At 51.5% G+C, this 26,355-nt stretch overlaps 2 protein-coding genes across 10 annotated transcripts in view; both read left to right on the top strand.

Moving 5' to 3' along the window:
• The window catches only part of Mgrn1 (mahogunin ring finger 1), a 53,035-nt gene extending 29,576 nt beyond the window's left edge, over positions 1-23,459 (top strand). For 2 of the 8 annotated variants that reach the window (XM_059270072.1, XM_059270071.1), the window contains exons 6-18: positions 2,987-3,053; positions 3,377-3,426; positions 5,206-5,253; positions 6,523-6,591; positions 7,852-8,011; positions 10,095-10,204; positions 12,073-12,138; positions 13,572-13,798; positions 16,197-16,320; positions 16,642-16,684; positions 17,746-17,844; positions 19,777-19,821; positions 22,041-22,154. In XM_059270072.1, the coding sequence (XP_059126055.1) occupies positions 2,987-3,053; positions 3,377-3,426; positions 5,206-5,253; positions 6,523-6,591; positions 7,852-8,011; positions 10,095-10,204; positions 12,073-12,138; positions 13,572-13,798; positions 16,197-16,320; positions 16,642-16,684; positions 17,746-17,844; positions 19,777-19,817 (1,104 nt within the window). In that variant the 3' untranslated portion in view covers positions 19,818-19,821; positions 22,041-22,154. Of the gene's footprint in view, positions 1-2,986; positions 3,054-3,376; positions 3,427-5,205; positions 5,254-6,522; positions 6,592-7,851; positions 8,012-10,094; positions 10,205-12,072; positions 12,139-13,571; positions 13,799-16,196; positions 16,321-16,641; positions 16,685-17,745; positions 17,845-19,776; positions 19,822-22,040 lie in introns of all 8 variants that reach the window. The other 6 variants (XM_059270067.1, XM_059270066.1, XM_059270074.1 and 3 more) reach the window with 3 other exon arrangements.
• Positions 23,460-23,580: 121 nt separating this feature from the next.
• Positions 23,581-26,062, top strand: Nudt16l1 (nudix hydrolase 16 like 1). 2 transcript variants are annotated; one of them, XM_059270075.1, is made up of 3 exons: positions 23,581-24,385; positions 24,465-24,725; positions 25,234-26,062. In XM_059270075.1, exons 1-3 carry the CDS (start codon positions 24,155-24,157, stop codon positions 25,453-25,455), a joined length of 714 nt encoding a protein of 237 aa, XP_059126058.1. In that variant the 5' UTR covers positions 23,581-24,154; the 3' UTR covers positions 25,456-26,062. The 2 variants fall into 2 exon arrangements, with proteins under 2 accessions (XP_059126058.1, XP_059126059.1); XM_059270076.1 differs by having other exon boundaries at positions 24,465-24,801; positions 25,234-25,348.
• Positions 26,063-26,355: the final 293 nt, after the last annotated feature.

Raw genomic sequence — 26,355 nt, 5'->3', positions numbered from 1 at the left:
GCACTGACTGACTTCTGTTCCTCTAGAGATGAGAAACTGAGGCTCAGGTTGAGGCTTGTTCACAGTGAATGAGCACAGAGCTGGATTAGAAGCCAGCAGTCCTGAATGTGGCTTCATTCCTGCACTGTGATGAAATGCAACTTTTTTATTTTTGTTTTTGTTTTTTGTTTTTCAAGACAGGGTTTCTCTGTGTAATCCTGGCTGTCTTGGAATGTACTCTGTAGACCAGGCTGGTCTCAAACTCAGAGATCTGCCTGCTTCTGGCTCCCAAGTGCTGGGATTAAAGGTGTGCACTACCACTGCCAGGCACCAATGCAACTTTTTTTTTTTTTTTTTAACTTTATAGTCAGCTCTTTCCAAGACCATAACTCATACTTTTCTTGTTTTTTTGTTTTTTTGTTTATTCGAGACAAGATTTCTCTATAGCTTTGGAGCCTGTCCTGGAACTCACTCTGTAGATCAGGCTGGCCTTGAACTCACAGAGATCTGCCTGGCTCTGCCTCCCGAGTGCTGGGACTAAAGGCGTGCGCGCCTGGCACCATGTAACTTTTAAAGCCTTTAATTGGCTTGCTTTCCGTTTCAGAGGGTTAGTCTTTGACCACCATGGTGGGGAGTGCAGCAGCAGGCAGGTATGACCTGGAGCAGTAGCTGAGAGTTAACATCTTACCAAAAGTTGCAGACAGAAACTGGGGGAGTGTGGGGTTTTTGTTTGTTTGTTTGTTTGTTTGTTTTGAGACAGGGTTTCTCTGTGTAGTTTTGGTGCCTGTCCTGGATCTTGCTCTGTAGACCAGGCTGGCCTCGAACTCACAGAGATCTGACTGCCTCTGCATCTCGCCAGCATGGCCCAGCGGTGGGGTTTTTTAACTTCAAAGCCCACCGCTCAGTGGCATACTTCCTCCAACAAGCTACACCTCCTAATCCTTCCCAGAGAGTTTCACTAATGGGATCAAGCATTCAGCTGTATGAACCTGGGGGGTGTTCTCATTCAAATAACCATATCCTCCCAAAAGTTTTTTGTAGTGTTTTGACTCCTTTCTCACCATATTTGTCGTGGGAAATTCCCTGTGTTGCTAACTTTTTTTGAGACAGGGTCTCTGTAGATCAGGCTGGCCTCAAAGCCATAGAGATCCATTTGCCTTTGTCCCTAGAGTGCTGGGATTAAAGGTGTGTGCTTAATGCCCCCACCCCACCCTGGGTTATGTTGATAACGATTAGGAAGAAATGTTTTTCCTGTTTTATAAACAGCACTAGCATCCACGGCCTTGGCAGCAGTGTCCTGTGCCGGGCTGCTGAGAGGATTTCCATGCCTTTCTTTGTAGAAGTCAGTGTAACTGGTGTGGCAACCCCATTTGGAAACACAAAACTGAGGTTCAGTGTGATAGGGCTAAAAATGCAAGTGGGCTGAGGTGGAAACAAGTGCCCAACTTCTGTTCCTACTACACACTCCACTAGAGACAGTTTTTCTGATGAAGAGAGACAGGCCTTTCTGTCCTGTGCTCCATGCTGGTTTAGCCTGATCTTGAGGAAGAAGGGAGCTCTGTGTTCTGCTGAGAGATGTGCCTCTGGCCAGTGAGTCTCCATTCACAGTTTGTGCTTAGTTATCGGCTCAGGGTTCTAGGGCACAGACCAGAAGCAGCTCTATTATGGGCCTGTGGGAGTCCTGGCTAAGGTCTACTTGTGAGGCAGAGGGCACTGTCCTTGGCCCCCGTGAACAGGGCCTAGGCTGGGGCTACTTTTCCTGACCCTATCTCAGGTGCGTAACATGTTCTGTGTTTGATCTTGGTTTTAACTTAATTGTGCTGGGATTCACATGCCACAGCTTACTCATTCTAAGGTGTCCCTGGTTTTTAGTATGTTCACAGAGTTTACAAGTTGTTTTTTGTTTGTTTGTTTGTTTGTTTTGTTTTGTTTTGTTTTTTGAGACAGGGTCAAGTGTGTATCTCTGGCTGGCCTAGAACTCACTATGTAGACCAGGTTAACCTTGAACTCACAGAGATCCTCCTGCCTAGGATTAATGGTATACACCACCATTGTTTAAGACAGGGCCTCACTGCTGAGCTTACCACCCTTCTGCCTCTGCTCCCTGAGCAGTTGGAATTAGATATGTGTACTACCACACCTGGCCCATTGACCATTCTTTGAGTAACTCCTTAGAGTAATGGAAATGTGTGCTGCTTTCCTAAGACACCAGGAGGGTTCTGGAGACTGGGCAGGCTGGATTTTGTCTATCAGGTAGTTGGGGACAGAGGACAGCTTAGTGACAGGAAGAAACAGGAGCTGAGAGTGTTTACAGGGAAGAGCTCACAGATGTGGATCAGGTGACTCCCAGAGTACTGCACTGCTAGCATGATGCAGTGTGTGAGGGCCAGGGTGAAGATGGAAGCAGGAAGGGAAGGGTAACTGAGTGCTCTCACTCATTCCATCTGTGGTGGGGCTTAAGCCAGATGCTTTTCATCAAACAATTGCATAGCTAAATTTAACCCAAAACATGGAGGAATATCCCCAGGAGACTGGATGGCAGAGACTAAGCAGATACATGATAGCATTGTCCACAGTGGTCACAATGTGGAAACAGCCTGGGGTCAGCTGGTGATTGGGCAGACACGGTGTGGCTTACCCAACCCCTGGAGTAACTACGCAACTATAAAGAAGAATGGGGTTCTAACTGAACTTAGAAAGCATGCTCAGTGGGAAAAAACAATCTGGGTACAAAAAGATAGACATTAAATGATGGATTATGGAACTGTCCAGAGCAGGCACACCTTCAGCTGTGGAAAGCAGATGAGTGGTTGTCAAGGACTGAGGGAATGGGGACTTAACGACCTCTTGGAAGGAGTTTCTCTTTGGAGAGCCAGTCAGGAACTGTGTGGCCTACATGGTTTAGTGTCACTGAGTGTCCTAGATTCCATCTGTCCACTCCAGTTCAGGCTGACCCACTCACTACTTGATGTCCATGAGCCTGACCATTTTTGCCTCCTTTCCTCAGCTGAACTTTGACCTGGATCGGGGTGTGTTTCCAGTGGTCATCCAGGCTGTGGTGGACGAAGGAGATGGTGAGCATTGTTGGTCTTCCCTCATCTTCCTTTCCAAGTGTGTGGGACCTATGGGGACAAAGTGGCTTCCTTCTCCGAGAGTTGTCAAAGGGCCTTTTTCCAGAAAGGGAAGGTGTCCATCACGGCCACAGACAGCCTCATGACAGTGGCATTGCCATGTGGGCATATTCAGAAGAGGGAGGAGGGTGAGCTAGGGCAAGAACAGGAGTGGATTCTGGGCTCTGCCAGAATTGTGGCACCTAGAAATCATGCCTGCATGGGGAGGGAGAGAGTCCCAGCATGACCTCACTTTTGGCCTCCTCTCTTATCTTTCCCTGCTTCAGTTGTGGAAGTGACTGGCCATGCTCATGTGCTCTTGGCTGCCTTTGAGAAGGTAAGTGCCATCCTGGCCACCACCCTGTAACCTGGGAGCTGGGGCAGGGTGAGGCCTGAGTAAGGGGGTCAGGGCTTGGTGCAGGGACTAAATGACAGATTCTTAGTTCCCAAGACACTGGTCTAAGGCTGATCATCCTCTTGGGAGTTATTAAAAGAGTTTTTAGAGTGGTGAGGCAGAATGTTCTGGACTGAGGCCAGCCCCACAGGACCCTTAAGAACCCGCCAGCACAGGCTAGGATGCCCCCATGAAGACCCTGCCACAGACTAACTTTCCTCCCTCCAGCCACCACTTCTTTCCACCAGGTTCAGTGTCCTCAGTTGCCACCCAGTACTGACCATACCTGGAGTGTGTGTCTGCCTCACTTGCGATCTGCTTGCTCCCTTTTGCCCCTCCTGCTGGCTGCAGCTTGCAGTCCAGATAGGGCTGGGCAGGCTTCATGCCCACAGGAGGCCTTCCTGACTCCTCTGGGCAGTTGTTTACTGTACTTACTTGTGCCAGGGCAGAAGTGGCCTTTCATTTGTCATCTCAGAGCTGGCATGGTATCTAATTTGCACTATAGATGATCAGTGAATAATAGTGAGGTGGATGAGAGTCTGCCACCTGCTAGTGCAAACCCAGGCATGCGTGCATGTATGTATGTATGTATAGATGGATGGATGGATGGATGTGTGTGTGTGTATATCCTCACTTGTCAGATATTTGGGTGTTACATGCCTACCTGATGATGTTCCCAGAGACCCCACCCTCCCTCAGACCCTTTGCTATTTCTCAGCACTGCAACTAAGACAGCTTCAGGTTGGAGCCCAGGTGACAAGGACCCCACCAAGAATGGCCTGGGATTACTTATTTCCTGCTGACTCATCTGGAGTCCTGCAGACTTGGGGTCTTCACCAAGGTGTGCTTTCAGTGCAGAGCCCATTGCTACTGTTACCCAAGTCTCTGGACCACGCTCGGCTCTGTACAGCTGTGCCCATCTGTTCTGTAATAAGCCTAGACCTGCTCTTCTGGGGCCAGGAGTGCGGGTGACAGGAGTGTGCTGAACAGAGGCCAGCCACCTCTTGAGCACCCTGTGTTTGGATCTTGTTGGGAGAAGTGCTCACAATAGGATCTGGTGAGGCAAATGGGCTGTCCCCAACAGGCATTCCATTTAGTGCTTGCAATTTAGAGCTCAGTGAAAAACTGCTTGTTTTTATAGTACCACATTCTAGAAATTTCCATAAGTGCCCATCAACTTCACTGGACTATCCTGAGTGCTGTCTTGGTTGACTCAAAGTATAATAACACTAATTATTACAAAAAAATCTCAGCTCTAATACCTTAATAAGTCTTTCCAACTCTGACAATCTATTTCTCTGGATATCATTAAACACATTGGTTCTATTCAGTTTTTTTCTCACATTTTAGCTCTCTGAGTGTGTGCTTATATCATCTTCCTGATAGCCAAACCTAAGAACTTTTGTGTATTCACTCCTACTACATAAATACTGCTTCTGGGTACATGGGAGTGGCTAGCCAATATCAGAATGTGGATGAGCAGCTTCAATTTGTGCATGCTAGAGACCACCCAGGATAGTTGGATTCTGTGGGAATGTTGGAAGAAGATGCTCTAGGAACTGTAGAAGGCAGGCATGAGGCCACGAGTGAAGACTTTGTGGCCTGGCTCCTCGTCTTCATCTTTTTCTTATTTTCAGCCATGAATGTAGGTTAGCCTTAACCTGGCTGGGCAAGACTGCTTGGAGGGGCCAGTTTGAGATTAACTGTGTCTCTCCCCTGCAGCATGTGGATGGCAGCTTCTCTGTGAAGCCGTTAAAGCAGAAGCAAATTGTAAGTGTCAGACATCATGGGCCCTTGGGTTGCAAAAAGCACACACATAACACATGTGTGAACACATGCCCAGACTCCATGGGCTGTTCTTTCTGGTCATGTAGGAGCTGCTTGCCTGAGTCTACCCTCTTGTGCTCTGGGCTGTTGGGGTCTGTGTTTTATGTGCATGGGTTGTATAGCTACCCTGTGCTGCAGCAACCAGTGCAGGTCCCTGAGTCCTGCCCAGTTTGAACCATGGTGCATGGAGTGCAGTTAGTTCTTGGCGAGTATTTTCTAAATGAATGGGCAGAGGAAGTAAGGAAAGTCAGGAAACAGAAATATGGCAGCCACCTCTTGCTTACAAATTACTGGAAAGAAAGCAGCCCTGGGCAAAGACTCAGTTGACCCTTGTAGCACCCGAGAGGGGAGGAATCCCAGGGTACTGGGGAGACTGGGAAAGCTTCTCTTGGGAATCACACATTCCGGGATTCTATATAGGGCAGTTACTCCTGCTGGCCTACTCGAGCAATATAAGAATTTAGTGGGATGCCTACCTAGAACTGTTTAAGACCTTGATCATGAGACTGATTAACAGGCAGGAAGGAGCCTGTGTTCTAAGGCCATGGTGAGTAGTTGTCTTGTGTATAGCTACCCAAGTGCTTAAGGTTCCAGTGTGGGGTTATAGTTTGTTAACCTTTTAAAGGAGAGAGAGTGAGTGAACCCTGGCAGGTTCAGACCCTGACGATACTAATTGGGCAGAAGAGCCCATGGGCTAGGGGTTGGGGCACTTTTTTCCTGAAAGCCAGCTAGCAGGATCCTGGCTTTCTGGAGGGGTGCTGTGGCCCATGGAACTTTGGAACCAATAACTTAGGGCACTTCGGGACAGGTCAGCATGAAGCCTTTTGGTTTTGTGTCTAAGACCAGATATGGCTTTTGTGTCTCGTGGAAAGAACGGTTGCATGGCTTGCTATCTGCGGCATACAGACAACAGCTCTGGCCCTCTTGTGGGTGACAGAATGGGTCCAAAGTGTTTGTTCTCTGGTAGTGGGGATGATTGTGGGGAGCTTGGAGCCAGGTCTTCTGGATGGATGGGGGACCACTGGCTTCATTCCCTGCTCCATGCGTTGCTTGCTGAGCTCAGCACAGGGCAGGGGTTTCCTGCCTCTTGTTCCTGGCATTTGCTCTTCTCCAGGGCTCACAGACTTCCCAGGCACACTTTCCCTGGAACCTGGGGCTCTGGTGGTAGTCTAGATACAGCGAAGCCCACTAGCACATCTTTCTGCTCTCTAGGTGGACCGTGTCAGCTACCTGTTGCAGGAGATCTACGGCATCGAGAATAAGAACAACCAGGAGACCAAGGTGTGTCCTTGTGGGCAGCTAACAGGACTCCAGGCTGGCAACATGCCTCAGGTTTCTAACTGCCTTATGGAAGCCCACTGATTGGTGACATGCTAGGTTTTCCCAGGCCTGACCCAGGGCCTACAAGGTTTAATGGAAAAGAGGCCTTTCCCTGGAGGTCCAGAACCCCAGACTCCATCATTTTTCCTTAATCCCTTTTTAGCAGTTAAGCCAACCAAGCTTTTGTGTGTCTCTGACTGACTACCTGAGAAACAGCAATTCAAACGAGAATGATTTATTTCAGCTCACAGTTTTCTAAGTGTCAGTCCACCATGGCAGGGAAAATGAGGTGGAGCAAAGTAGCTCATGTCATGGCAGCCAGGGACCAGAAGAGATGGAAAGGGCTAGATGGCTACCTGCCCCCTGAAGGTCCTCTTTAGAATTCCCAGAACCTCCCCTAATGGCTGGGTTTCAGAGCCTCCAACCCGTAAGCCTTTTAGAGGGTCAGACATTTGATACACCCCAACCATAGTAGGAGACGGCAGTGTTCGAAATGTCTTGTCCTTTCCCCAGCAAGTTGACCCAGCATGTTGTTTAAATCACTAAATTGTCAGATAGTATTTTTGGCTTTATGAGCCATTTGGTTTATTTGTTTTTCAAGACAGGGTCTCACTGTGTAGCTCTGGCCTTGGAACTCACTATGTAGACCAGGCTGGAATCAAGCGCAAAGAGATCTGCCTGCCTCTGCCTTCCAAGTTGAGATTAAAGGTGTGCGCCACTATGCCGAGTTAGCCATCTGATTTCTAGGGCAGCTCCTTGGTGCTGCAGCCATAGCTCAGAAGTACCCCAGACAGTGCAGAGATACCTAAATGTGGTAGTGTTCCAATAACCAAGCAGGTTCAGTTAACCCAATTCATGTTTAAGACATTTGCTCACTCACTTTCCAGGTCCTGGTGTGGTTTCTGAAAGCTGATATAAACGAAAGTGTTTCCAAATGAGATCTGCTTGCTGATTGTGGTTGAAAGACACATGGTTCAGTGCTGTCCTTCCTTTTTTTACAGCAGAAGGAGTTGTCATGTTTGGGGTTGGAAGAGGCAAGGGTTCTCCCTCCGTGTGAGCCTGGTGCTCTCCCCATGGTGTCTGAAGAGCCCAGCTGTGTCCCTGACACTTCCTACCCCCTTTGCCACACATAGACACAGGAGGGCATGCTCCAGGCAGCATCAAGCCACCCTCGCGAGGGCTCTTGTGAAGCCACTGACACACAGGCCCATGTCTCCACAGCCATCCGATGACGAGAACAGTGACAACAGCAGTGAGTGTGTGGTGTGCCTGTCAGACCTGAGGGACACGCTGATCCTGCCCTGCCGCCACCTGTGCCTCTGCACTTCCTGTGCTGACACGCTGCGGTACCAAGCCAACAACTGCCCCATCTGCCGCCTGCGTGAGCATTACCCAGGGCTCTGTTTGTGAGAAGATGCAGGAGAATTGGGGCTGCCCATTCCAGGCAGTCTGGGGACCACCACTCCCTGTTACACAAGGAATGGAAAGTCCATGAGCTTTTTCATGAAAGGCATGGTGTTGATCCCCTGCCTCCAGGACAGGGAAAGATGAGAAGGAAGACATAGAAGTGCGATAACACTTGAACCAGGCAGATTAATCTCTGAACAAAATCTATTGTCAAGGTTACATAAGAACTATTTTTGAAAATCTTAAAGTGTGCTGGGTGGTAGTCAGGTTGTCTGCCAACGTTTGTAGACTCTGAGAAACTCACCCAAGCTCATGGCTAGTCAAGTGTCAGAAATGGGTTTTTCATTCAAACATGGTAGGGTTTTGGCTCCTGCTTTTGATCCCATTGTCTGAACGTAGCACGTCATGGTGGTTGTCCCCTCAGAGTTGGGTGTGTGTCCATGTACTGTGTGAGTTTGCACTGGGGCAGTTCCGTTGAGTCATAGGACAGGTTGCATATACAGACAGGGACAATGTGGTACCTGGTCTGGGTCTCCCAGTGTCCAGGGGACGTCTCAGCTGAGGTAGAACAGGAAACCACAGGTTAGGGCTGGCTTAGGTAGTTCATAGCCCTTTTTGCAAGGGAAGCAGACATTGTTCCAGCCTGGATTTTCGCAGGCTTTGGTGCCCACTTGTGACAGAGGAGAGGTACTTTTCTTACATAGGTGGTCTCCAGTCAACAGGGCGGCCAGGATTTGCCATCTTTCTGGAACAGTCCTTTCAGCACTGTCCCACTGTGAACTTACATCCTGAATCTACACAGCTGCTTAGGGTGTCCTAAGACCTCACTGCAGGCCTTAGCCTGTGAGAATTGATGCTGTCAGTGAAGCTGAGCACCAGTGTCCCCAGCTTGTCCTGGCCTCCTGGAGTAGTCTGGGAGTGTGTTGGTGGGACCCAGAGGTCAGAGCAGGGCTGGAGCAAGTATGTCTAGGCTAGACTGCAAATACAGAGCCCTGAATCCCAGTTCCACCTCTCAGTGCATGCCCTTCCTCACCTGGTTGCTGTGTATCCAAGTATGGATGGTTGTGGAGAAGTGAGGCTGTTGTGGTGTGGCCTGCTCTGATTCCTCAGCACCAGAGTGCAGGTTGTTGATGGCTTATCTTTTTGGTTTGGTTTGGTTTGGTTTGGTTTGGTTTGGTTTTTTTGAGACAGGGTTTGTCTGTGTAGTTTTACACCTTCCCTGGAACTCACTCTGTAGACCAGGATGGCCTCAAACTCACAGATCCGCCAGCCTCTGCCTCCCAAGTGCTGGGATTAAAGGTGTGCACCACCACTGCCCGGCTGTTGATGGCATATCTTATTTGATAGTGATTTAAGGCACATTTGTCACAGATTCAGGGGTTTCACCTCCACTTGCTATGTCTTAGGAATGTAACCCTGTTTCCTGCTGGGCCACTCTTGTAGGCAGAACTGGCACTAGGAGATGACCTTTGTCCTAATTTGTCCTTTCTGGTACATAACCAGTGTCTGTCCCAGTTGTCTATGTGGTAGACATTGCACTTACCTCTCCTGCCTTCTGAAGAGCTCACAGGCAGGAGCCTGTAGTCTGGAGATCTCTGTGGTCCCCACTATTTGAGTCTACTGGTGTGAGTGGTGGCCACAGCCACTGTGACTTGAATAGAGGGGTCCTTAAATAGTTGTTGGTCTTTTAGCTGCCTACCCTTAGAAACTGTCCAGGATTCCATCTGTTAAGGATCCCCTGACTCTGTTTTTTTTTTTTTTTTTTTTTTTCATTTTTTTTTTTTTTTTCAAGACAGGGTTTCTCTGTGTAGCTTTGCGCCTTTCCTGGAACTCACTTGGTAGCCCAGGCTGGCCTCGAACTCACAGAGATCCGCCTGGCTCTGCCTCCCGAGTGCTGGGATTAAAGGCGTGCGCCACCACCGCCCGGCTGACTCTGATTTAGAAACATGTTCCTTGTTTCTGGTACTGTGAATGGTAGTGTCCGCAGTCTAGAGTGTCCGTCCATGCCTCTGAAGACTCTGCCCTTGTTCTTATGTCTCTCTTTCTTTCTGCCACAGCATTCCGAGCTCTCCTGCAGATCCGGGCTGTTCGGAAGAAGCCAGGGGCCCTGTCTCCCATCTCCTTCAGCCCTGTCTTGGCCCAGAGTGTGGACCATGATGAACACTCTGTAAGTGCTTTCTTCTCCTCCAGCTTGCCTCCTAGGCAGGCATGGCCCCCACAGCGGCCTGTGAGCTGTTAATCAGGAACCAGGCTCTGCTGGGCAAGGATGGGGCCTCCTCGGAGCTCTGCTGAGTGTTTCCACCCTCTCCACTGTTGCTTTAGGCAACGCTCTTTGAAGGCCGCCTGTGTCACTGCCCGTGGGCTGCTTTAGTCTCAGCCTGGGGTCCCTCTGTAGACTGACTGCCTGAGTAGGCCTGGCTTCAGGCAGACCAGGAAGGTCTTGTCAGTTAAAGGACCTAAAGAGCAAGACATAGATGAAGAGGTAAGACTCCTACAAAAGTGCTCAGAGACAGGGAGAGAGATGCCTAGAAGTGGATGGGAGTCTGTAGGAGTTGCTGAGGTAGTTGGGGAGTGAAGGAGAGCTCAGTTTGGGCCAAGGCCTTCTTGGGTTCCCATGTGTATCTGTCACAGGAACTTGTGGCTTTTGAAGGCCTTGCCCCCACTTTAAGAGGAAAGAGCGATAAGCCCTATGGCCTGGACATCCGGGGGACATAGCCTTTGTTCCTGGAAGGCCTGCTTTATTTATTTACAACGAGGAAGCTCAGCAGATGGGATAGACTCTCACAGAGGACTTCTGAAAACTGAGCCAACAGTTTTGTTTGTTTGTTTTCTGAGACAGGTTTCTCTGTGTAGCCCAGGCTGTCCTGGAACTTACTCTGTACACCAGGCTGGCCTTGAACTCAGGGGTCCTCCTGTCTCTGCTTCCTGAGTGCTGGGATTAAAGGCCTGTGCCACTGCATCTAGCCTAGGCCAACATTTAAAAACCTAGACGTGTCCCATGAAATGCAGATTTTTGGCCTTTCTTTTAAAAACAAAGGTTGTGTTCAGGCACCTGGACTAGAGGTGTAGCACACCCCTCCTCCAATGGGTCATGCCCCCCCCCCCCACACACACACACACACGCCCCTGAAATACTTTTTTTTTGGTTTTTCGAGATTGGGTTTCTCTATGTAGCTTTGGTGCCTGTCCTGGATCTTGCTCTATAGCCCAGGCTGGCCTCGAACTCACAGAGATCCGCCTGGCTCTGCCTCCCGAGTGCTGGGATTAAAGGTGTGCGCCACCCACCGCCCACCCTAAAATACTTTTGCCTTCTAGTATATTGTATGGCTTTAGTTGAAGAGCCACACACTCACCAACCATGTGTTTGCTGGTTGCAGGAGAAAGAGCTCTGAGGTGGGGCTGCCCAGTGACGGAGGGGGTCCGAGTGTCAGAGGGCTTGTGCTCAACAGTGCTGGGCTCGATGTTGCTTTTGTACTGGTGCTTGAGGGTCAGATGGGTCCCTTCCTGTTTGCCCTCTTATCCTGAGTGAGTCAGTTATGGGGTGAGTGTAACCTTGATTTGTAATTAGCCAGAAGTTCTAATCTGCCCTGGGAACCACCTGCCTTTTGCAGAGTTCCAAGTACCTAAGTGGGTTCTTATTCTCTGCCCCCTGCCCTGTGGAGTGCCCAAATGAGGTCTCCAGAGAGTCTTTAAAGTAATGTTGAGCCTCAGTGCCCAGCCACTCTCATGTCACCTTGGCCAAGACCTCTTGCTCTGGGGAGACCCAGACTATGAGTAGGTTAGGCTGAGCTTAGACTCCTCTCTGAGTGAGACCCACTACAGGGTTCCCAGGAACTGGTTAAGTATGTGCAGGCAGCCTGTGCAGGGCCCTGATGCAGAATTTTTCTTGTGTTGAATGTAGTCTTAAGGTCAGCTATAGTTTTAGAATTCCTGGGCGTGCATGGAGGGCAGTAAACCAGAGGCCCGCCTCGCCCCACCAACCCCCATGCCATGTGGAGGTAGAAGTTGTAAAACATGTGATTTTTATTTTGACAGTGTCCCTTTAAAAAATCAAAGTCGCACCCTGCCTCCCTGGCCAGCAAGAAACCTAAAAGGGAAACAGTAAGTGTGTTTGGTCATATAGCTCTGTTTTTGCCCCAGACCCTATTTTTAAACCAACAAGTGCGGGAGGTCATTTTAACCCCAGGCTAATATATTTAACACACTTTGTCAAATCCGCTCTCCTAGTCCCCGCGGTGTCCCTGCCCAGGAAGGGAATTTTGTGGAACAAGCAAAGCTGCAGGTCTGTTGGCACAAAGCCCGTTCTTTGGTGTCGGTGCCAGGTGGTAGTCAACCTCAGGCACTGCCCTCCCCGCCAGCTTTGCTCGCTGTGGCTCCTGAGTGCCGTTTCCCTTTTTTTTCTTGCTGGCAGTGGAATGGATGTTGAAGGTGGAACTGACATCTCTGCTCTTTTTGCACATGGCATCCCCCGCATGCTTGTTCGTCTTGCATCCCTGGCTGGCTGTCCCTTCAAGTTTGACTCTTTGGGCCAAGGACTCTGGTTTTCTGACATTTTCCCCTGCACCCCAGGGACCAGACAGGGAGAGCACAAGTCGGGTAGCAGCCAGACTGGACCTCTTCCTGGAGTTTCACTGGCTTGGCGAAGAGCCCATTGAAAGCTAGTGTAACTAAGGGAAGCAGCTTGGGAAACAGCTGAGTTTGTCCTTTGTGGAGGGTGTGGGGCTGGGGGCAGTTGTTCACCTGTAAGTTGAAGGCAGGTGGGGGATAGGTGAGAGTTAGCCAGAGGACTAAGACCCACCACCAGTCTGGTGTACACCACATTCTCTAGGGGTGCCGCCCCATCCTGTTATCCACAGTGCCGAGGGTGGGCAGGCCCAGCTTCCTGTAGGAAGCATTATGAGCACTGCCTTGTACTTGGTTTGTGAGAGCCTGTGGGAGCAATGCGGCACAGTCCTGCAGCACTCCATGGCCTGACTGCTCTTCTCTGCAGGCTGAGCACGCTCCTTCTCCTTTACCCCTGCCAAATCCATCTGTTCCTAATGAGGGCTGCAGTAGTAGTACCCATCCACACTCCCTGACACCCTGCTGGGGTCCCCGGAGGCCATGCTTCCCCTGGTCCAGAGCAGCACTGGTGATGTTCTCCTGCCTCTGGCATGGCTCTGCTCTGCCTGTTCCTGAGTGCTCTTGCTGTCACTAACCCCTCACACTTTCCACTCCTGCAAGCTGGGAAGAGCAAGCCATGGAACGGCTTGGCAATGATGGGAACAGTGGCTTTTGCAGACCTTGCTGATCCTTCTGGACATCTGGGTGTTGGGGTGTGTGCTGGAGCTGGTGGCCGAGAGACTTCTGAACAGGATAGCTTCCACTCTGCAAGGTAGCTTTCGCCAAGAGTTGGGGCTTAAGTCCCTGGAAGGTGGCATGAGAAAGACACAGTCAGCAAAGCAGGTCTGGGGAGGAGAATGTCCCATTTCTGGGGCCTTATGGCTGTGGCAAGGATCCTAGCTGGGCCCTCCTCACCGGCTTTGTCTCCACAGAGTTCGGACAGTGTCCCACCTGGCTATGAGCCCATCTCCTTGCTTGAGGCACTGAATGGTCTACGGGCTGTCTCCCCGGCTATCCCATCAGCCCCCCTCTATGAGGAGATCACCTACTCAGGCATCTCGGATGGTCTGTCCCAGGCCAGCTGTCCTCTCGCTGGACTCGATCGAATCATAGAAAGTGGCCTACAGAAGGGGAAGCCACAGAGCAAATCTCCAGACAGGTGAGGCCAGTGCCCCGTCTCCCTCAGTGAGGTGTCATCACATGGAGTGAAAGAGGGTGTAAGAAGATGCGCTTAGTGTACACGTGAGACTTGCAAGGTTTCTCTGTGGTCTTACAGAACTTCACAATGCATTTTGTTTCTTGATCACTGGGACTCCAAAGGTCCAGCAACAGGTCAGACTCTTCTCTAGTTGATCACAGCCAGCAACACTGAGCAGAATAGCATTATCAGGAAAGGTGCTGGGTTGAGGCTCTCAGTGCCCCCAAAGCCACACCAGCTACTTGCTGTCAGTAAATTGTACAGGCCTGTGCCATGTCCCTGCCCAGGGAGCTGATTTAAATCTAGGAGTTTTTGGCAGCTGGTCACATAAACCTATCTCACCAAGGAACCAGCAGTGACAGCAGAAACTGGGACACTGAGGTGTGAAGCAGGTATACCTTGTGTCTTAGGATTACTATTGCTGTGATAAAACACCGTGACCAAAGGAAGGATGAGGAGGAAAGGGTTTATTTGGCTCACACTTTCTCTTCTTACTGTGTCAATTCAAACAGGGTAGAACCTGGAGGCAGGGACTGATGCAGAGGCCATGGAGGATGCTGCTTCCAGGCTTGGGTTCTCATGGCTTGCTCAGCCTGCTTTCTTACAGAACCCAGGACCACCAGCCCAGGGGTGGCACTTCCTGCAATGGGTTGGGGGCCCTCCCCCATCAATCATTCATTAAGAAAATGCTGGACAGGCTTGCCTGCAGCCCAGTCTATAGAGGCATTTTTAAAGTTTATGCTCTCTGCTCTCAGATGACTTCAGTTTGTATCAAGTTGACAAAAAACTAGCCAGCACACCATGCTGCCGCCGCCGCCACCATGTCTACTGAGCCAAATGTGTGTTCCCTCTCCAGGTTTTGAGCAGTGGCTCTTTCCATTGCTTGTGTATCTATTTGTATTGGCTTTCTACTTCAACAGGTTGTAACCATTGTTTTGTTTTTATGATAGCATGAGAACTTAAATGGATATTTTTGCTAGGTTGTCCTTTTTTTTTTTTAACTGCTAATAGTTTGAGTTAGCATACAAAATTGAGGTAATCACTATGACATTTTCTTACATCTGTATCATTACTGTGCTCCTACACCTCCCACACACCCTATACTGGCTCCTTTCCTCTGCCTAAATAGTCTCATTGTGTGTACATCTTGTTACCCTATATTGTCATTGCCCCTTTTTGACCACTTGTTCCCCACACAGTCCCCTTCTGTTCTACTTGGTAATATACTTATTTTAAAATCTCAGTTCTGCGTATGAGAGAATCTGAATCTGGCTCATTTTCTTTAATGTAACCTCTAGTTCCATCAATGCAAATCACACACACACACACACACACACACACACACACACACACACACACACTTATTTAGGTTTTTCGAGACAGGGTTTCTCTCTGTAGCCCTGGCTGTCCTGGAACTAGCTGGGTAGACCAGACTGGACTTGAACCCAGAGATCTGCCAGCCTCTACCTCCAGAGTGCTGGGATTAAAGGCATGAGCCACTATGCCTGGCAATTTTATTCTTTTTGATTCTTCTGAGATGCTCTCATGCACCTTAGGTTGGCTCACCTAGAAGCCTTGATTATCCTGCCTCTACTTGCTAAGTGCTGGGATTGTAGGCATGTGCCACCCCTATGAGCTATGAGCTATATTTGCAAACTACCTTGAATTTATTTAATGATTGGATGATTTGATGTTTAGAGTACAACTTTTTGAGCTTCTATGTGCCCTAGATAATAATCTTCTGTCAGAGGTGGGTTTTGTGTATCTGTGTTTCTGGAGTTTATCCAAGGGCCATGTACATGCCAGGCCAGTGCTCTACTTCAGAGCTGAGCTTCAGCTTCATCCTCAGTATCACAAGAGTCCTCTCTAGTGTCATATTCCTCAGCCTGGCCAAGAGTCAGTCTTGCTCCCTTGGAGACTAGCATGGAGTCGCTGGCCGGTCTTACTGTATTGACTCCCTTAAGGAGAAAAGTAAAAGAAAGGTATGTGTCCTGCACGCTACCCTGGCCCCTATGCTTGTCCGTGGCAGAGCAGCTCCAGAGGTACACAGTCCCTTCTGCTGTTCGCCTGGGGCTCAGTACGTCTCTTCTGGTGTCAGGTGTCACCTTTGAGGGTGGGAGGTTGTTGGGCAGGTCCACCTTTCTGGTTGTTCAGGCCTGTGCTGAAGTACACCTCTCCCTGGGGAGCCTCTATTGGGCAGGTCTGCTTTTGAATCTTTGCAGAGGGCCACCTCTCCCCCAAAGGCCTCTTTCCCATGTCTCCAGGTATGTATGCAAAGGCTGCTGGTCCCGTGTGGCTTTTGGTAGGATTGCATTCCTCTTCTAGCCACCTTACAACCCTGCTTCTCTCCTCTTTCCAGCACCCTACGGTCTCCATCATCCCCCATCCATGAGGAGGATGAGGAGAAGCTTTCGGAGGACTCTGATGCTCCTCTCCCACCAAGTGGTGTGGAGCTCGCGCTGCGGGAGAGCAGCTCCCCTGAGGTGAGGCTTGCTTCTCATGAGGCCCTGGCTTGCCTTTTCTGGGCTCCCTTACTGATCCTGAGCCCCCACTGGCCCTCTAGGCACTGCCACACTGTGATATCACAGCCAGACAAATCAGTGTCCTTGACTGTGGACTGGGTGCCCTGTCCTGAAGTCACTTTGAGGGCCTATAAGCAAGATCATATGTGAAGCCTAGCTTCTAGTAACATGCTTGTATCCTTGGTGGCAGCTGCTGCCCACTGCCCTCAGCCTAGTCTCAGAAATTTGGCCCCTTTGGCCTGAGGATGTCTGCACCAGAGGTCTTTCCTCTTTGTCTCCTAGAGTTTCGGAACAGAGGAGGTGGATGAGCCGTCTCTAAAGCAAGGTGAGTCCTTCTCTCAGGTCTGTCCCCAAGCCCTTGGTAAGCTCTGGATTCTGGCTAGGGACAGACCCCCAGCTCTTGCCTTCAGGAACCTGGATGGTCAGTGTACAGGGACGGTAAGGGCATTGTGTCACTGGCCAGCACCTCGTGTGTCCCGAAGGGCTGCCCAGGTGTGGGAGTTCTTTGTCCTGGTGTGTTTTGGAGTTGCCTGACTGTCTCATTCCTGATGGATTGAGGACAGCTGGTGTCACCTCACCTCCATGTAGTAGAGGGCTTAATGGGTAGTCTAGGAGGCTTGGGTCCCCTACTCCGCTTGCTGGCCATGTTGGTTAAGGAGCCCCGTAAGTCTGCCTCTGCTTAGTCCTTACCATGTCACTGCTGGACAGAAAAGTAAAGCAAGGTTCAGGGCTGGCATCTAGGGGATGCCCAAGACCACTTGACGAGGACATGGCTCTGACTGGCAGTGTGGCCCATAGAGCGGTGACGCACTCCCCAACCCGTGTGATTGCAGCTGCTCTGTTGTGCTCTACATCCTGCTGAGAGGTCTCCCCATGTGAGACCCACTTGCAGGGCCCTGGGCCCTGGGTGTGAGTGAGGTGGCATCCTCTTGGAGCAGTGTCCTGTGTCTTCAGCCCCTCTAGCCTAGCCTTGTGTTTCTACCTTCTGTCTCAGGTAGGGAGGACCTCAGCTTCCCACCTGGGGCCTAGGCTCCTCCCACACTCTGAGAGCTCTTTACTTAGGCAGAAAAGTCACCTACAGGAATGAATCAGGAATAAAGGCTCAAGCTGTTGAGGACTTGGTTCTCAGGGCTGCTCCAGAAGTCTGCCCTGCAGCCCACTACCACTCAGCTAATGGGGTCAGTCTCTGACTACTTAGTTTCAAGGAAAAGCAAAAGACAGCTACCACCTGGCACCAGACAGATTGGTTTTGAAATGAAAGAAACAAAATCTCCCACCTCTTGCATTTGCTCACCATTATGGTCCCTGGAATTTATTTGGTCAGAGTGGACCACAAGGACCTGTCCCTACCTGTGTGTCCTGATCTCTTTCCTCCACCTGCTACAGGGAGTCGAGTGCCCTCTATTGATGATGTCCTGCAGGATGGCAGTCCCCAGCACCATGGTTGCAGCCAGCCAGCACCTCCTGCTGACATCTACCTACCAGGTAACCAAGTCCTGTATAGACATTTGGGCAGAGCCTACCTCTGTCTCTGAGGGTAGGGGAAGGGAAGGGGAGTCTTTGAGACCTACTGTACCTCTTCAGAGTCCAGGTCATCTCTGACTCTGAGCTGAACTCTGCTAAGGCCCACAGCAGGACTCAGACCAGGCTTAGTCTGCAGGGTTCTTTTCTCCCTAGCTGCACTTGGCTTGAGGAGGGCAGGACAAGCTGTTTGCAGGAGGACAAAGTCCTTTCTCTGGTACTGCCTGCTGAGGCCCAAGGAGGCCAGTCTCACTCTGCTGAGACTGCAGTCTCCATCTGTGGCCCATGCCAGAGAGACCTATTATACCCCTGGGGCTGACCCAGGCCACTGCCCAGGTATACAGCAGCACATTGCCGGTCAGGCCAGAGAGCTGGCTGGGTGTGGGGGTATACCGGTTGGGCCACAGGCAGTGGGCCTTGCTGTTCTTTTCTAAAGGTTTGTCCTCTGTCTGCTCTGTTGGGATGAGGTCCTCAGCTTCACACTTGGGGTTCACACTTGGGACTCCAAATCTGGGGTAGAAGTGGGTCTCTCAAACTTAAAACTGGGAATTCTGATAAACAGCCATTATACCTTCTAAGACTGGTTCTTAGAAGCAGCTACTTAAGGAGATGGGCTACTCCCACATGTCAGGGAAAAGCCTTTGCTCCCTGCTTGGCCCTGAGGTCAGTGTTGCTCACTTTTCCAGGGCTGCTTGGTATTGGGTGATTGTGACATCCTTTGGTGAAAAGGGCCTCCCATCTGCCCTTTTCTTCTGGATGTGAAGTGACCCATAGAGGCTGACTGGGAACACAGGAGTCATCAGGTAGTAGGAGAGTAGCTATGGATCGTCTTGCTGGATCACCATGACCTAACCAAAACAAACCCATAGGTGAAGCATGTTTGGAACCAGCGTGTCCTAAAGGGTACAATTCCAGTGAGTTCTTGGAAGCACCTCAAGTACCCATCTTTATCGTAAACTTGGCTAAGCAGGGAGTTGGGTTAGGTCCCCGGGTCTCTTGAGTCACCACTATGAGCTTTGCTCCTGCAGGTCACCTGAAGGCACCTTTGCTGTCCAGCACAGAATACTTAATCCCCTCTGTGGCCTCAGTCCATCAGGACTGGCCAGAGACAGCTGTAGGCAAGGGTCCCCGTCCTCGTTGACGTCCACTGAGGGGGTAGGAGGCAGTCACCTGGAGAAGCTAGATTTGCATGCTCAGCTGGAGAAGAGCTGCCTTTGGCCAGCTTTGTGCAGGGACTGCTCCTGGATCCTAGCCGCCCTCTGAGAACCACCCATTATACAACTTGCTCCGTGACAGCAGGCCAGGATGCTACCTCTGCACTTCCTGTTGGAGCTACCATTGATATATATGTGTCAGCCTTGGAGGGTGGAGGGGAGGGGAGGGGAGGGGCTTGTGTGGTCCTTGTTCACACCTGCATGTTTCTCCTTACATGACAGCACCTACTGTCTTTTCTGCTGGCTCTTGTCAGCGAAGGCTGCATATCTTTCATCTTTGTGAGGCGCATACATGCAGCTGGTGTCTTTACTTTCTGACAGTGGCACCAGTGACTACCCCCTGGATGCAGCTGAATTCACTGAATCCATGTCCCCTGGAGATGGAAAAAACAAGGCTAGGGGAAGTCCATAAAACAGTGAAAAAGTAGATGCCTCTACTAGGTCCCTGGTCCAGAGGCCTAGCTTCCATAGCCACAAGAAGACCTATGTCTGTTGCCTTCACACATACACAAGTCTGTCTCGGTTAGAAAGTTTTCCAGGATCTGTCCTGATTGTACTTACTACTTGGTTGCAGCAGCCGATGTGTGGGCAGTCTGTTTCTAGAGAGTTCCCACCCTTGACCCTAAAGTCCATGTCTTTCTGCTAACTGAGCTCCATCTGTCTCTCCCTCCTCTCTGCACAGCCCTGGGTCCTGAGTCCTGCTCTGTTGGTATAGAGGAGTAAGCTGGTACGTGACCTCTCCTCCACACTTCTGGTGGCTTGGCTGGGTATATCTACAGAGAAGAGCCCAATCTCCTGAGGGTTCTTTCTGGAGTCAGAGTCCAGAGCCCACTGATGGCTACTGCACCTTCGTGTCTGAAAGGTGGCCTCCTGGGGTCCTGGCTTTGGAGCCGGAGGACCTCCCGTCTGGAGAGGTGCCCATCCAGGCTCTTCCAAAGTAATAATGTAGGACCCTTCCAACAGTGACTCAACCCAGACTTCTGGAGTTGCATTCCCTGGTAGGAGGAAGGAGTTGGAGGATCAGGGAGCCTAGGAACATGTGGAACAGCATCCTGGGGCCTACATACAGTAATCTCATTGTGGTTTTTTAAAAAAAAAAATCAGTACTGGGGATTGAACTTAGGTAGGAGGCACTCTACTGTTGGGCTACATCCCTAGCCCTCTTTCCTTTTTTACAGGTCTCTATCCCTGGAGATAGGGTCTTACTAAGTTCTCTAGGCTGGCCTTGAACTTATTCTGTAGCCCAAATAGGCTTTTAATATACGTTCCTCCTGCCTCAGCTGTGGTTGTGCCTTTAAGCAGTTGCTGAAATTTGCATAAGCCATGGGAGACTCTAGGTCACCTATTCCATCAACACTCCTGTCTGTGGAACATGTATGTCCTCCTGGGTCTGTTGTATCCTGTGGGGCTAAAGAGCACTGGCTGCTCTCCCAGAATACTCCGGTTCAATTCCCAGGACCCATATGGCAGCTCACAACCATCTATAACTCCAGTTCCAAGGGATTGGACACACTCATCTGACCTCTGTGGGCACCAGGCATGCAACTTCTGTACAGAGATATGTGCAGGGAAACACTCATACATAAAATAAAAATAAGCATTTAAAAAAAAGCCAGGTGTGGTGGCACATGCCTTTGATCCCAGCACTTGGGAGGCAAAGGCAGACAGATCTCTTGAGTTCCAGGCCAGCCTTGTCTACAGAGAGAGTTCCAGGACAGCCAGGGCTATACAAAGGAGCCCTGTCACCAACTCTCCCGATTCCTGTCCAGGGAGCATTCTTCATGTTTCCCTTGTTACTGTGGCCTTTATTCCCTTATCTGACATACGACTCTCTCATGCACAGCTGAGCTTTCCTGTCTCGAGACCATCATTGTCACTGAGAACCTGTCCATTTTGTCTCTGGAACCTTCTGCAGCACCACACACACACACAGTCCTAGGGACCAATGGGATTGGGGCCCCCCTGTTGGATAGTAGCTGCTTAGCCATAGGTGTCCCAGATTGCTGGTTGGAGAAGCACCCCTGAAGACTAGGCCTATACTATAGGCAGGACTCTTTCTTAAAGAGGGGCTGACAGCCGCCTTTCGTGTCAGGGTGCCCCAGAAGGATGGCACGTCAGGTTCACACAGCCTGTCTGGGAAGTGCCCAGTTGGGGTCTAGGCTGCAGCTCTCTCCCATCAGCCAGGGAGCCAGGCCTGGTGTGCTTTCTTTGGTTTTGTTGGGGTTTGTGGTTTCCCAGGACTTGCTTGACCCCCTGGAGCTGTGCTCCTGAAACAAATAGGCTGTTAGTTATAGCTTCTGTAGGAGGAAGGGCGAGCTGTGTTGGGATTTAGGTTGGACTCCAGTTAAAACTTAGGTCACCATAAAGTTGGCTCTCGTGAAGCCACAGCTCTCAAAAAAAGAGGGTAGGACTGGTTTGTCTGTGTCACCGATGCTGCTGGGATGACACCACACAGCACCACAGAGCTGACATCTGGGACTAAGCAGAGGGGGCCTCTGGAAGACAGGCGGGCTCTGGGGCCTCTTCTGCTCTGGTGGAGCTGCCTGCTCAGGCGACCCAAGTACCACCTGCTTCGTTCCCATCTGCTCACTTTCCCTGTGCTAGAGTTGGCTGAACTCCAGCTAACCCACTTGCAAAGCCCTTGGCCGGACTGTGCTGCTGAGGTCCAGGAACGGTAGTCCAGGGCAGGAGACCCAGGGGTCTACTGTCCAGTGCTGAAGGGTGATCTGTCCCAGTATAGGTGACAGATGTAACTTACTGCCTAGGACTGAAGGGTCCCTAGCCTTCTATGATGTCACATCTACTATTCCTGCCAGGTGGCATGTACCAGGGTTACAAGGTAGAGGGTGTTAGGTGGTCCTGCCCTCGTGAGGCTCTGGGTTGTTGGGAACACATATGTGACCAACAGCCCATCATGACCCCTCCTTCCTCTGCTCCCCCCTACAGGATGGTCCATCTCCATGGAGACGCCACACAGCCTTGGCACCACCAGCTCCCCCTGGCCTCTGCTGAGTGGCTCTAGTTCTGAGCCTGGAGCTACTGAGCTGACCCCACTCTGAGAGCCTGGCTCAGCCGGCAGCACAGAACCCTCAGTATCCCCAAAATTGCCAGGAGCTTCCCTGGAGCCCAGTGAGACCCTGGCCTCTCCTGCCTGCAAGCCTGATGTGGCCACTGGGCTTTGAGGGGCTATAGTGAACCTTGATCAAACTGCACAGTGGGCCGCTCCCCCCACACCCTCCTTTTCTATGGTCGATATATTTGTAAATGGTACAAGATGAAGGACAGCAGCTTTCTCCATGGGCCGTAGGCCCTAGAGGGGCTCCCCAACTGCCAAGGTTGATGCTCTAAGCACTTAACAAACCAGCAGAGGAGAATCTACCCATGGAGTGAAGTTCTGGAAGGTGGGCAACCCAGGTTACGGTTGATGAAGGAAACGGTGCCTGTCTACCTGTCCCGTGTGTGTCCTCCAAGGCAGCCAGGCCGTCGCTGCTGCTTTCACCTTATGTATGTCCTGTCCATGGGTGACCCCCCCTGGAGCCTCCAGGCCCCCTCTTGCTCTGCTCTGTTCCCTACTAGTGACCTCTGGCAGCTGGGGCAGCTGTGGGCAAGGCCTGGGTGGTGAGATTGTGTTAACAGCACAGCCATCTGCAGTGGTTGGTACCCAGTACCCCTCACAGCTCCTCTTTCACTCACTTCTCACACGCCTCCAAGATGGAGATGTTCACGCTTGCAGGGTGCCAGTGCCGCTGCCCACCACCTGCCAGGGCAGAGCCTGAGCAGCTCCCATAGCAAACCCGTTGGCAGTTACACGTCCTTTTGCGTTTCTCATTGGTTTATTGTCTAAGACCCCTGTCATAGCCCACCTAGGAGCAGGGTCCCAGTGATACTTAGCCTCTAAGGCAAAGGGCCCATGGGTGGTCCCAGGGCAGAGGTACCTAGGCAGTGCAACTACCCTGGTAGGCGGGTATGGAGCTGCCCTGCCACTCACCCAGGTGACAACCTGTAGTAATGCATGGAGCCCCCTTTTAGGCTCAGGGTTGCTTGAGCTCTGCCTCTGCTCCTTTCTAGCAGGGGCTGGCCTGGTCTCTGGTAAGCCAGTGAGCAGAGCCCTGTCTGAACATCCATCAGCCCTCTCCTGCTGAACGCACACATATGCACACACATCAGCATGTGCATGCCCATCCCTCACCTGCCAAAACCCTGGCCTCTGGCCGTGGTACTGGTGCCAGTACTTTGAAATATGGGATACAGACTACAGACTCTCACGTCTCAGATTCACATGTGCTATCATTTGATGTACTCTGATTGGCTAGTTTTTTGTTTGTTTTTACTGTATATTTATAGTAATAAAATCATGCAGCAATATTCTGCGTGTGCCTTTGTTCTGGCACAGCACCGTGGGCAGGCAGTTGTTCCTTGATGTAATGGCAGGACACTGGCTTCTGGTAGCTCCTGACAGATTTTGGTGTCGCCTTCATCTGCTTGTGCGAGAGGGGCAGCAAGTACTCCCCTCCAAACACAGGCCAAGGTTTATTGCTATTTGTTTTGTTGTTTGCTCTGTCTGGAGTGAAGCCGGACTTGAAATTTAGCTCACCTCTCCTGAGCAATTGGTGGATTTCAGCCTCCAGGTGGGCCGGTTGTCCCAGTTCTTAACATCCACCCCAGCTCTTCTGATGTCTGCTGAGCACTAGCCATGTGCCAGAGGAGGGCAAAGGGAGTCACTTAGACGCTTCAAGGCGTGGTGTCACAGGGCGCCACAAGCTCGGGGTGGAGGCTCAGGGAAAATCTGCACTCTCAGAGATGAGGTGGATATTGAAACTTGCAGCTGTTCTCTCAGGGATGTCCAGGCTTTGGAGACTGGCACTTGTTAATGCTCAGTGTACCTCCCTCTGGTGACCTGGCTTCCACGCGGTGCATCTTGGGAATTGTAGTTTTCTGGTCTGAGGGTGAGGTCTGCAGCTTGGAGGGTGGCGAACTCCACCCTCTCGCCAGGGGCTCCAGTCTTCTCTGGGTTCAGCCCCAGGCTTTCAGGATTGGTGGAGGCGGGCCCATGCACGTGGATGCACGTGGATTGGGCCTGTGTGTCGTGGGCGGAGTCGCGCATGCTCATTTGGGCGGTGGGCCTGGAGCGTATCAAGATGTCGACCACGACGGTTCCGGAGCTGAAGCAGATCAGCCGGGAGGAAGCAATGCGCTTGGGGCCCGGCTGGAGCCACTCGTGCCACGCCATGTTGTATGCCGCTAACCCCGGGCAGCTCTTCGGTCGTATTCCCATGCGATTCTCAGTGCTGGTGAGGAACTGGGTGGGCGAGCGGGTCACAGACTTGGGGCGCCCTGTGGACCCGCGTCCTGATCCGGCTTACTTTGCAGATGCAGATGCGCTTCGACGGGCTGCTGGGCTTCCCTGGGGGGTTTGTGGACCGGCGCTTCTGGTCGCTGGAGGATGGCTTGAACCGGGTGCTGGGCCTGGGCCTGGGCGGCCTGCGCCTTACCGAAGCTGACTACCTGAGCTCACACCTGACTGAGGGTCCACAACGCGTGGTGGCACATCTGTATGCACGGCAGCTGACGCTGGAGCAGCTGCATGCTGTGGAGATCAGCGCTGTGCACTCACGGGACCACGGCCTGGAGGTGGGACCACCGCCTGGGGCCCGCCCCCATTCCCACTCCTGAGGTTTGGCTCTGGCACCACAGAAGGCACCGATGGGTAACAAGTGCCCCTCAGGGTCCCCACCCTGGCCACGCTGGGTAGGAAGAGAGACTTGGGATCTGGGTCCGGGGTTGTTTACATTTGCCTTGCTGCCTGCCATTGTCAATCCTGGGAGTGGGGCATGGGATCACTGGGAAGAAGGGATGGTCAGGGCCTGCTTGGGAAATTGAGGACGGACCAAAAAGGCTAGGTTGTAGGGTTTAGGGTTGTGGATTCTCTGGCCTAAGGGGTTTGGAGTGGGACCAGGGATCGTGGGTGCTGACAGACAGGGTAGGGAGTGCATAGGCTTTACTGCTACTAGCCTTGCCTGGCCAGACCCTGCCTGGGTCTCCCCATCTCTTTGGCAAACTGGTGGTTGATAGGCTTTTCTGCCAGGGTCCTACCTTTCTAAGGAGAGCCCAGCCCCACCCCATGCCCTCTGTCCCACAGGTGCTGGGCCTTGTACGTGTCCCGCTGTACACCCAGAAGGATCGAGTAGGAGGCTTTCCTAACTTCCTGAGCAATGCCTTCGTCAGCACTGCCAAGTACCAGCTCCTGTTTGCCCTTAAGGTACTCAACATGATGCCTTCGGAAAAGCTGGCTGAGGCCTTGGCCTCAGCCACAGAGAAACAGAAGAAGGCCCTAGAAAAGCTGCTCCCGGCCTCATCCTGAGGAGGTTCCTGTGGCGGTTCTTGCCCTCCCTTGGCTGTCTCTGCCCACAGGCCCAGGAATTCCCGAGAAGCGTGCCTTCTATTGTGTTTGGTTTTGTACCCCTTCTGGCTGCAAGGGACAAGCAGGCAGCTGTTCATCTTTACTGTCCCAAGCAGTCCCTGGGACCTAGCTACCCTCTCAGGTTGTTCAGTGGGGTGGCCTGGGCCTGGCTTTTTAAGCTGAGGATGTTCTCAACCATCCTAAGGCTCAGACTGTCCTGTGTGAGTCTGTTCGTGACGGGTGGAGGCCCAGCTAGAGACCACTTTTCCAAGGTAACAACCACTTGGTTGGTACATGGCTCCTGGACTGGTCAGAGGTTTCATTCAATGGAGGTGACCCTTGGTAGATCACTCTTTCCCTTAGCCCAGAACCTGATCCAGCTTGCCATAGGCTGTTGTTCATTTGGGTTGTTGTTGGATTTCTCTGTTAGATTTTTCTTTCTTGGTGTGTGAACTGTGGGTTGGTTGCAGAGTGGCTGTGCCCCACATGGCTTGGTTCCCCAGGAGGGCTTTGGCTCAACTCTGTGGAACTGAGGAAGCAGGAAGACAATAAAGCCATTCCTCTGGTACTTGTGTTTGCTTCTGGGTGGCATGGCCACATCTTTCTTCGAGGTGTGTGGAGCCTCTGAGCACTGAGGACAACCAGTCTGCCTGGTAGCTTGAGTTCAGCCCTTGTCGTGGTGGCCTGGATGGAAGCACCCCGCAGGACAGGCTGTCACTGCTGGCCGACTTAGAGACTGTCCGGAACCACTGCTACGCTAGGAAATTCCCACAGCTCAAGAAAAGCTGTCTACCAGCTCCCCTTTAGGCTTAGGACAGTCACCAAGCAGGGGAGAGATCAGAAGTGACTACAGATGGGTTA

The sequence above is a fragment of the Peromyscus eremicus genome, chromosome 8a, assembly GCF_949786415.1.
Source record: "Peromyscus eremicus chromosome 8a, PerEre_H2_v1, whole genome shotgun sequence".
In the NCBI taxonomy this organism is placed as follows: Eukaryota; Metazoa; Chordata; class Mammalia; order Rodentia; family Cricetidae; genus Peromyscus; species Peromyscus eremicus.
The sequence above is the reverse complement of the archived record's forward strand: the minus strand, read 5'-3'. Positions and strand labels throughout refer to the sequence as shown.

Bases quoted from the DNA above. Each gene is read 5' to 3' on its own strand.
- Nudt16l1 (XM_059270075.1), top strand. From the start codon at position 24,155: ATGCACGTGGATTGGGCCTGTGTGTCGTGGGCGGAGTCGCGCATGCTC. The intron at 24,386-24,464 runs GTGAGGAACTGG...CTTACTTTGCAG, and splicing joins CCATGCGATTCTCAGTGCTG to ATGCAGATGCGCTTCGACGG. The intron at 24,726-25,233 runs GTGGGACCACCG...TCTGTCCCACAG, and splicing joins CACGGGACCACGGCCTGGAG to GTGCTGGGCCTTGTACGTGT.